Raw genomic sequence first — 11,952 nt, 5'->3', positions numbered from 1 at the left:
TAGTCCACTCAACATGCTGTAAGTGTAATGTTCTAGTAGGAATAGTCCACTCAACATGCTGTAAGTGTAACATTCTAGTAGGAATAGTCCACTCAACATGCTGTAAGTGTAACATTCTAATAGGAATAGTCCACTCAACATGCTGTAAGTGTAACATTCTAGTAGGAATAGTCCACTCAACATGCTGTAAGTGTAATGTTCTAGTAGGAATAGTCCACTCAACATGCTGTAAGTGTAACATTCTAGTAGGAATAGTCCACTCAACATGCTGTAAGTGTAACATTCTAGTAGGAATAGTCCACTCAACATGCTGTAAGTGTAATGTTCTAGTAGGAATAGTCCACTCAACATGCTGTAAGTGTAATGTTCTAGTAGGAATAGTCCACTCAACATGCTGTAAGTGTAACGTTCTAGTAGGAATAGTCCACTCAACATGCTGTAAGTGTAACATTCTAGTAGGAATAGTCCACTCAACATGCTGTAAGTGTAATGTTCTAGTAGGAATAGTCCACTCAACATGCTGTAAGTGTAATGTTCTAGTAGGAATAGTCCACTCAACATGCTGTAAGTGTAACATTCTAGTAGGAATAGTCCACTCAACATGCTGTAAGTGTAATGTTCTAGTAGGAATAGTCCACTCAACATGCTGTAAGTGTAATGTTCTAGTAGGAATAGTCCACTCAACATGCTGTAAGTGTAATGTTCTAGTAGGAATAGTCCACTCAACATGCTGTAAGTGTAACGTTCTAGTAGGAATAGTCCACTCAACATGCTGTAAGTGTAATGTTCTAGTAGGAATAGTCCACTCAACATGCTGTAAGTGTAACATTCTAGTAGGAATAGTCCACTCAACATGCTGTAAGTGTAACATTCTAGTAGGAATAGTCCACTCAACATGCTGTAAGTGTAATGTTCTAGTAGGAATAGTCCACTCAACATGCTGTAAGTGTAATGTTCTAGTAGGAATAGTCCACTCAACATGCTGTAAGTGTAACATTCTAGTAGGAATAGTCCACTCAACATGCTGTAAGTGTAACGTTCTAGTAGGAATAGTCCACTCAACATGCTGTAAGTGTAACATTCTAGTAGGAATAGTCCACTCAACATGCTGTAAGTGTAACATTCTAGTAGGAATAGTCCACTCAACATGCTGTAAGTGTAACATTCTAGAAGGAATAGTCCACTCAACATGCTGTAAGTGTAACATTCTAGTAGGAATAGTCCACTCAACATGCTGTAAGTGTAACATTCTAGTAGGAATAGTCCACTCAACATGCTGTAAGTGTAATGTTCTAGTAGGAATAGTCCACTCAACATGCTGTAAGTGTAATGTTCTAGTAGGAATAGTCCACTCAACATGCTGTAAGTGTAACATTCTAGTAGGAATAGTCCACTCAACATGCTGTAAGTGTAATGTTCTAGTAGGAATAGTCCACTCAACATGCTGTAAGTGTAACGTTCTAGTAGGAATAGTCCACTCAACATGCTGTAAGTGTAACATTCTAGTAGGAATAGTCCACTCAACATGCTGTAAGTGTAATGTTCTAGTAGGAATAGTCCACTCAACATGCTGTAAGTGTAACGTTCTAGTAGGAATAGTCCACTCAACATGCTGTAAGTGTAACGTTCTAGTAGGAATAGTCCACCCAACATGTTATTGGGGAGTTGTGTTTTCATTTTGTTGGTCAGACAGTGCTAAATAACAACCCCTCAGCAGCTCTACATTCATCCCAGACCAGGCTGTAGGATAAGTCCCAAATGGCACCCTATTCCCTATATAGTGCACTACTTTAAATCAGGGACCATCAAAAGTAGTGCACTATAAAGGAAATAGGGTGCCATTTGGAATGTATCCTACAGGAAGCCATAAAAAGGATCTGAGAGCTGAGGGGGAGATTTCTGCTGAGTCATTTCCACCCAGATACAAGGTCCACACGCATGGCAGACACACACACACACACAACCAGGAGGAGAGAGTATGAACAGCCAGCCATGGATCCTATGTTATGACAGCCAGCCAGGGATTTAAAACCCCATTCAAAACATGAAATACAGATTGGGTTACTTTCAAGAAGTGTTACAGTTCACTGGATTACACCGAAAGTTATAGTCCAGTAAAGTAAATCATCATAATTCAAATCACTCAGCATTATGCAACTTCCCTTTTTATACAACAACATGTGGACATGTGGAAAGTGTTACAAAATACAATATATTCAATCCCAAGTTTAGTAGGTCAGTTTAAACTATAACATGAACAGTTTAGTAGGTCAGTTTAAACTATAACATGAACAGTTTAGTAGGTCAGTTTAAACTATAATAACTTAATAGCTGTGGAATCAAATGCACTTTGGCTTTTCATTTCAGTTCAAGGTAGCTAGTTGGTATACACACACATCCCCCCCCCCTCTCCCTCCTCCTTCCTTCCTTCCCTCCCTCCCTCCCTCCCATGACTCAGTTGTGATGATAGCATGTCATTCCATCACAGATACATGGCATGCTGTCTAGTAGATAACAGATAAGCCCAATGCTGAAGGTGATGACTCACCCTACACGTCTCAGCAGAATTAGCGACCCCTGTGTGTGTGTGTGTGTGTGTGTGTGTGTGTTTGTTTTAATTACCCTGCTTAGACAGAGAGCTTTCTGTCTGAGAGAGTGATGCCATGACAGCACATTTACTCAACAAATATTAGGTCAAAATGCCCCAGTAGTGCCTTTCTTCAAGTTCTTCTGGTTTTATGAGTAGACCAGTGGATGGGAACACTATATCCAACTGAATAGAATAGTTGTTCCCTATATAGCTGTATCTTTGACTCACCTAATCAAATTCAGAGTTTCGGCCGTGTCTAGAATGACGAACACAGTCTGCGGTTGCTCGTGAGGCGCTCGCTGTAACAGAATGTGATTTTGATATGAATCAAATGTTCCCGTTTCCTCGCTGTTCTGCCCCTGGTTAAAGGTAGACATTTCTCTACCAAGTCGGTTCCTGAGTTGCTACAAAGATAGTAGCTTAGCAGGGCTGCTGCTTCTATCCAGAGAGAGAGAGAGAGACTATCACCACGCAAACACCGCAATGAATGAGAAGTATTCGTTCCGTGTAGCAGCGGGCTCGACTTGGGGGGAGTCGTGATCAAATCATTCCGCTAACCCTTCTATTACGGGAAGTGGAGTGAAAGTAGGGGAAATCCTCGATGACGTCAATCTTGGAGAGGCTATAAGGACACTGCTGACCTGTAAAACGATTCTTACCTTAACCCTAACCCTTACCCTAACTCTAACCTTAACCTAATTTTAACAAATTCTAAAATTAAATATCGGCTTGCAGGTTAGTAGTGTCCGTATAGCTTTTTCCGTCAACCCTGAACGAAGGAGCGTTCGAGCTTTGACGGACAAGCCAGGGGTCCAATGAACGGGCCTGGTGGGCAGGGCTAAAGTGTTCTTCAGCCAATAGGATTGCTTAAAGAGAACCAAGAAATGACATAGGGCAGTCTAGAGGTTGTTTTTCACTTACCAAATATTTCATCCTCTAGTCACAAAGCTGAACCAGAAGCGAAATCAAATCAAGTCAAATCAAAAAAAAAATTCACACGCGCCGAATACAACAGGTGTAGACCTTACCGTGAAATGCTTACTTACAAGCCCTTAACCAACAATGCAGTTTTAAGAAAATATATTTAAGAAAATATTTACTAAATGAACTAAAGTAAAAATAAAAAAAAGTAACACAATAAAATAACAATAACGAGGCTATATACAGGGGGTACCGGTACCGAGTCAATGTGCGGGGGTACAGGTTAGTCGAGGTAATTTGTACATGTAGGTAGGTGTAAAGTGACTATGCATAGATAATAAACAGCGAGTAGCAGCAGTGTAAAAGAGGGGGTGGGGTGGGGTGGGGTGGGGTGGGGTGGGGACAATGCAAATAGTCCGGGTGGCCATTTGATTACAGTTTTTTACAATCACTTTGGCACTAATTTCAGAACCTTGACGTCATTTTTCAAAACTCTAGACACAAAACTCACAACCAAAGTGATCAAAATGCACATTTTTCAAAACTCTAACACTTTTTTCAATTGCTTGGATACAATACACATAAAACTAAGATCATTTGTTCATTTAACAAAAATCACCTGTTCAATATGACACAACTTAACATCAAAGTACTACTATTTCAAAAGGCAATTCACACATTACATTTCAGATGAGTGTCTATTCATTTCATTACAATTATCCAACTATCAAGTGATACAACTGCTCAAAATGATAAGTAACTGTTGCATTACTCTTAATTCATAGTTGTATGGAAACAGACAAACAATATTCCATGTTAAGATCATGAAAGTTTCAAGATAACGAGATTCATTGTCACCAATTAGCGTGGAGCATGAAGCAATTAGACTACATTATCTATGGGATGTAATATTTCATCATCATTCTTTATCAGACACCGTTTCTATGGTCCTATGTACCACCTTTTCAGACTATTTACAGTATTGACAATACTGCACTGTATGAATGCAGGCCCTTGTAATTGCTTGTCCAATTCTGCCAACTCGTTACTGATGATTGAGTTCACATTGTGGAACGAGTATATAAAGAATTGATTGGGATCCACTTGCAACAACATAGCGATATACGTACTGTAACATGGAGCCGGCAGGTGATCCAGGTCACAATAGAGGTCAAGCAGTAGTGGGAGGAAGACGAGGAAGACGTGTTGGTCAAAGGAATGGCAGAGGACAAGCACCCCTTCTGAGAGGTGGTCGTGGGCCTCGTTTGAGAGGTGTGGGGGGAACGTGGTAGAGGACAAGGCCACGGACCAAGACAGCGGCAGCAACAGCAAAGAGTGACCAATGAAATCCGAGCAATAGTTGTAGACCATGTCATAAATCATGGCATGACAATGACTGAGGCGGCTACAATGATACAACCAAACCTCAGAAGGTCAACCGTGGCCTCAATAATCAGAACTTTCCGCAATGAGAACCGGTAAGTCGTCAGCATGCACTAAACATTATGCTACTCTCAAATGTCAAATGACTGCATACCAATGTGTATCACAGAGTAGGTGATGTGACCAAGTGTCTTCTTACTGTAATGTTTACATTTAAGTCATTTAGCAGACGCTCTTATCCAGAGCGACTTACAGTTAGTGAGTGCACACATTATTTTTTTATACAGGCCCCCCGTGGGAATCAAACCCACAACCCTGGCATTGCAAACGTCATGCTCTACCAACTGAGCTACTTCCCTGCCGGCCATTCCCTCCCCTACCCTGGACGACGCTTGGCCAATTGTGCGCCGCCCCATGTTCCCTGTAGAATTGAGACTAAGCCAAATAGGGGAGGCAGAGGCAAAATTCTGACTGACCAACAAGAGCAGGCTGTAGTCGATTTGGTTCGGGCCAGAAATGATATTCGCCTTACAGAAATTCGCCAGCATATCTTGGACAATGAAGACATGTTTAACAATGTGGAATCCATAAGTTTGCCGACTATTGCACGCATGCTGGAAAGGCACCAGGTGTCTTTAAAACAACTATACCATGTGCCTTTTGAAATAAATGCAGACAGAGAGAAGCAAATGAGGACTGAGTATGTTCAGGTATGTTCAGTTTCAAGATGGCTGTTGTAATAAAATACCCTAATAATTCTACATTGTACAGTAATCAGTAAATCTCTTTCCAAAATGTATTTTTAGAGGGTGATGGAGCTGGATGCTGATGACAACCATCACAAATTCATATATTTGGATGAGGCAGGCTTTAACCTGGCCAAGACAAGGAGGAGAGGTCGGAATTTCATTGGCCAGCGGGCAACCATCCAAGTACCTGGACAACGTGGGGCCAACATTACCATGTGTGCGGCTATAACAGAAGATGGTGTGGTGGGACGCAGACCTCGTATTGGATCATATAATGCAGCTCTCCTTGTAACCTTCCTTGATGAGCTCGATCAGGTCTGTAGAGCCGATGGCGTGACCTATGTCATTGTGTGGGATAATGTCAGGTTCCACCATGCTCATATGGTGCAAGCATGGTTTCAGGCCCATGCACAATTTACCACCCAGTATTTACCCCCATACTCTCCTTTCCTTAACCTGATTGAGGAATTTTTCTCCACATGGAGATGGAAGGTTTATGATCGGCGCCCTCATGAACAAGTCACTCTTCTCCAGGCCATGGATGACGCATGCAATGACATCACGGCAGACCAGTGTCGGGCCTGGATTCGCCATGCCCAAAGGTTTTTTCCAAGATGTTTGACTAATGAAAACATCCATTGTGATGTAGATGAGAACCTGTGGCCAAATCCACAAGACAGAGTTGATGAAAATGTAGAAGTACAGTAATCACTCCTATGTTTAGCTTTTTACAGTACAAGCAAGCAAGTTGAGGAACACTGCATTTGATGTTTTACAGTACTGTATTGTTTTTCAGCAATATATTTCAGATTTTGTTCAATGATTCCACTGTGTCTGTAGTATTCTCTCTACTACTGCAGTACTTTTACAGGGATGTATTTACATGTAGTACCATAATGAAACATGTATCACCTATTTTGTACTACAATATTTAATGATTGTACCAACAATGACACAGTGAAACTATCGGTTGCTTGTGTGTGGGTGATCTAAATTAACGTTTCATTGGTTTTTCAAAATAAATTTGTTTTTTGAACCAATGATTGTACAAGTGCAAGATTTCTTTCAAGATATGAATGCACAATGCAATGTTTTGAACATTGGACAGCCTGTGTTACAAGTGATGACCGTTTTGAGTTTTGTGTCTAGAGTTTTGAAAAATGATGTCAAGGTTCTGAAATTAGTGCCAAAGTGATTGTAAAAAACTGTAATTGTTCAGCAGCGTTTTGGACCTAGACTTGGTGCTCCGGTACCGCTTGCCGTGCGGTAGCAGAGAGAACAGTCTATGACTTGGGTGACTGGAGTCTTTGACAATTTATTGGGCCTTCCTCTGACATCGCCTATTATATAGGTCCTGGATGGCAGGAAGCTTGTCCTCTTATTTGTGGTCCTCTGTAGCTCAGCTGGTAGAGCACGGCGCTTGTAACGGCAAGGTAGTGGGTTCGATCCCCAGGACCACCCATACACAAAAAAAATTATGCACACATAACTAAGTCGCTTTGGATAAAAGCGTCTGCTAAATGGCATATTATTATTTACTGCTGCTGTTATGATGTAGGTCCTACTGATGACAAATGGAATAAATGTTGTTATGATGTAGGTCCTACTGATGACAAATGGAATAAATGTTGTTTTTATGTAGGTCCTACTGATAACACATGGAATAAATGTTGTTTTTATGTAGGTCCTACTGATGACACATGGAATAAATGTTGTTATGATGTAGGTCCTACTGATGACAAATGGAATAAATGTTGTTTTTATGTAGGTCCTACTGATGACACATGGAATAAATGTTGTTTTTATGTAGGTCCTACTGATGACAAATGGAATAAATGTTGTTATGATGTAGGTCCTACTGATGACAAATGGAATAAATGTTGTTTTTATGTAGGTCCTACTGATGACACATGGAATAAATGTTGTTTTTATGTAGGTCCTACTGATGACACATGGAATAAATGTAGTTATGATGTAGGTCCTACTGATGACACATGGAATAAATGTTGTTTTTATGTAGGTCCTACTGATGACACATGGAATAAATGTTGTTTTTATGTAGGTCCTACTGATGACACATGGAATAAATGTTGTTATGATGTAGGTCCTACTGATGACAAATGGAATAAATGTTGTTTTTATGTAGGTCCTACTGATGACAAATGGAATAAATGTTGTTTTTATGTAGGTCCTACTGATGACACATGGAATAAATGTTGTTTTTATGTAGATCCAACTGATGACACATGGAATAAATGTTGTTTTTATGTAGGTCCTACTGATGACAAATGGAATAAATGTTGTTTTTATGTAGGTCCTACTGATGACACATGGAATAAATGTTGTTTTTATGTAGGTGCTACGGATGACAAATGGAATAAATGTTGTTTTGATGTAGGTCCTACTGATGACAAATGGAATAAATGTTGTTTTTATATAGGTCCTACTGATGACACATGAATTTTGTATGTTGTTTTTATGTAGGTGCTACGGATGACAAATGGAATAAATGTTGTTTTTATGTAGGTCCTACTGATGACAAATGGAATAAATGTTGTTTTTATATAGGTCCTACTGATGACACATGGAATAAATGTTGTTTTTATGTAGGTCCAACTGATGACACATGGAATAAATGTTGTTTTTATGTAGGTCCTACTGATGACAAATGGAATAAATGTTGTTTTTATGTAGGTCCTACTGATGACACATGGAATAAATGTTGTTTTTATGTAGGTCCAACTGATGACACATGGAATAAATGTTGTTTTTATGTAGGTCCTACTGATGACACATGGAATAAATGTTGTTTTTATGTAGGTCCTACTGATGACACATGGAATAAATGTTGTTTTTATGTAGGTCCAACTGATGACAAATGGAATAAATGTTGTTTTTATGTAGGTCCTACTGATGACACATGGAATAAATGTTGTTTTTATGTAGGTCCTACTGATGACAAATGGAATAAATGTTGTTATGATGTAGGTCCTACTGATGACAAATGGAATAAATGTTGTTTTTATGTAGGTCCTACTGATGACACATGGAATAAATGTTGTTTTTATGTAGGTGCTACGGATGACAAATGGAATAAATGTTGTTTTGATGTAGGTCCTACTGATGACAAATGGAATAAATGTTGTTTTTATGTAGGTCCTACTGATGACACATGGAATAAATGTTGTTTTTATGTAGGTCCTACTGATGACACATGGAATAAATGTTGTTATGATGTAGGTCCTACTGATGACACATGGAATAAATGTTGTTTTTATGTAGGTCCTACTGATGACACATGGAATAAATGTTGTTTTTATGTAGGTCCTACTGATGACAAATGGAATAAATGTTGTTTTTATGTAGGTCCTACTGATGACAAATGGAATAAATGTTGTTTTTATGTAGGTCCTACTGATGACACATGGAATAAATGTTGTTTTTATGTAGGTCCAACTGATGACACATGGAATAAATGTTGTTTTTATGTAGGTCCTACTGATGACAAATGGAATAAATGTTGTTTTTATGTAGGTCCTACTGATGACACATGGAATAAATGTTGTTTTTATGTAGGTGCTACTGATGACAAATGGAATAAATGTTGTTTTGATGTAGGTCCTACTGATGACAAATGGAATAAATGTTGTTTTTTATATAGGTCCTACTGATGACACATGGAATAAATGTTGTTTTTATGTAGGTCCTACTGATGACAAATGGAATAAATGTTGTTTTTATGTAGGTCCTACTGATGACAAATGGAATAAATGTTGTTTTTATGTAGGTCCTACTGATGACACATGGAATAAATGTTGTTTTTATGTAGGTCCTACTGATGACACATGGAATAAATGTTGTTTTTATGTAGGTCCTACTGATGACAAATGGAATAAATGTTGTTTTTATGTAGGTCCTACTGATGACACATGGAATAAATGTTGTTTTATGTAGGTCCTACTGATGACACATGGAATAAATGTTGTTTTTATGTAGGTCCTACTGATGACACATGGAATAAATGTTGTTTTTATGTAGGTCCTACTGATGACAAATGGAATAAATGTTGTTTTTATGTAGGTCCTACTGATGACACATGGAATAAATGTTGTTTTTATGTAGGTCCTACTGATGACACATGGAATAAATGTTGTTTTTATGTAGGTCCTACTGATGACAAATGGAATAAATGTTGTTTTTATGTAGGTCCTACTGATGACACATGGAATAAATGTTGTTTTTATGTAGGTCCTACTGATGACAAATGGAATAAATGTTGTTTTTATGTAGGTCCTACTGATGACAAATGGAATAAATGTTGTTTTTATGTAGGTCCTACTGATGACACATGGAATAAATGTTGTTTTTATGTAGGTCCTACTGATGACATGGAATAAATGTTGTTTTTATGTAGGTCCTACTGATGACAAATGGAATAAATGTTGTTTTTATGTAGGTCCTACTGATGACACATGGAATAAATGTTGTTTTTATGTAGGTCCTACTGATGACACATGGAATAAATGTTGTTATGATGTAGGTCCTACTGATGACAAATGGAATAAATGTTGTTTTTATGTAGGTCCTACTGATGACACATGGAATAAATGTTGTTTTTATGTAGGTCCTACTGATGACAAATGGAATAAATGTTGTTTTTATGTAGGTCCTACTGATGACAAATGGAATAAATGTTGTTTTTATGTAGGTCCTACTGATGACACATGGAATAAATGTTGTTTTTGATGTAGGTCCTACTGATGACACATGGAATAAATGTTGTTTTTATGTAGGTCCTACTGATGACACATGGAATAAATGTTGTTTTTATGTAGGTCCTACTGATGACACATGGAATAAATGTTGTTATGATGTAGGTCCTACTGATGACAAATGGAATAAATGTTGTTTTTATGTAGGTCCTACTGATGACACATGGAATAAATGTTGTTTTTATGTAGGTCCTACTGATGACACATGGAATAAATGTTGTTTTTATGTAGGTCCTACTGATGACACATGGAATAAATGTTGTTTTTATGTAGGTCCTACTGATGACACATGGAATAAATGTTGTTTTTATGTAGGTCCTACTGATGACACATGGAATAAATGTTGTTTTTATGTAGGTCCTACTGATGACACATGGAATAAATGTTGTTTTTATGTAGGTCCTACTGATGACAAATGGAATAAATGTTGTTTTTATGTAGGTCCTACTGATGACACATGGAATAAATGTTGTTTTATGTAGGTCCTACTGATGACACATGGAATAAATGTTGTTTTTATGTAGGTCCTACTGATGACACATGGAATAAATGTTGTTTTTATGTAGGTCCTACTGATGACACATGGAATAAATGTTGTTTATGATGTAGGTCCTACTGATGACAAATGGAATAAATGTTGTTTTTATGTAGGTCCTACTGATGACACATGGAATAAATGTTGTTTTGATGTAGGTCCTACTGATGACAAATGGAATAAATGTTGTTTTTATGTAGGTCCTACTGATGACACATGGAATAAATGTTGTTTTTATGTAGGTCCTACTGATGACACATGGAATAAATGTTGTTTTTATGTAGGTCCTACTGATGACAAATGGAATAAATGTTGTTTTTATGTAGGTCCTACTGATGACACATGGAATAAATGTTGTTTTTATGTAGGTCCTACTGATGACACATGGAATAAATGTTGTTTTGATGTAGGTCCTACTGATGACAAATGGAATAAATGTTGTTTTTATGTAGGTCCTACTGATGACACATGGAATAAATGTTGTTTTTATGTAGGTCCTACTGATGACACATGGAATAAATGTTGTTTTTATGTAGGTCCTACTGATGACAAATGGAATAAATGTTGTTTTTATGTAGGTCCTACTGATGACACATGGAATAAATGTTGTTTTTATGTAGGTCCTACTGATGACAAATGGAATAAATGTTGTTTTTATGTAGGTCCTACTGATGACACATGGAATAAATGTTGTTTTTATGTAGGTCCTACTGATGACAAATGGAATAAATGTTGTTTTTATGTAGGTCCTACTGATGACAAATGGAATAAATGTTGTTTTTATGTAGGTCCTACTGATGACACATGGAATAAATGTTGTTTTTATGTAGGTCCTACTGATGACAAATGGAATAAATGTTGTTTTTATGTAGGTCCTACTGATGACAAATGGAATAAATGTTGTTTTGATGTAGGTCCTACTGATGACACATGGAATAAATGTTGTTTTTGATGTAGGTCCTACTGATGACACATGGAATAAATGTTGTTTTATGTAGGTCC

At 37.8% G+C, this 11,952-nt stretch overlaps 1 protein-coding gene across 4 annotated transcripts in view; it reads right to left on the bottom strand.

Moving 5' to 3' along the window:
• LOC121546181 (transcription factor E3-like) overlaps window positions 1–3,346 on the bottom strand; it is a 31,129-nt gene extending 27,783 nt beyond the window's left edge. For all 4 annotated transcript variants that reach the window (XM_045209578.1, XM_045209580.1, XM_045209579.1 and 1 more), the window contains exon 1: window positions 2,819–3,346. In XM_045209578.1, the coding sequence (XP_045065513.1) occupies window positions 2,819–2,967 (149 nt within the window). In that variant the 5' untranslated portion in view covers window positions 2,968–3,346. The remainder of the gene's footprint in view (window positions 1–2,818) is intronic.
• Window positions 3,347–11,952: the final 8,606 nt, after the last annotated feature.

The sequence above is a fragment of the Coregonus clupeaformis genome, chromosome 30 (genome assembly GCF_020615455.1).
Source record: "Coregonus clupeaformis isolate EN_2021a chromosome 30, ASM2061545v1, whole genome shotgun sequence".
Lineage (NCBI taxonomy): Eukaryota > Metazoa > Chordata > Actinopteri > Salmoniformes > Salmonidae > Coregonus > Coregonus clupeaformis.
This window is presented reverse-complemented; position numbering and strand designations above follow the sequence as displayed.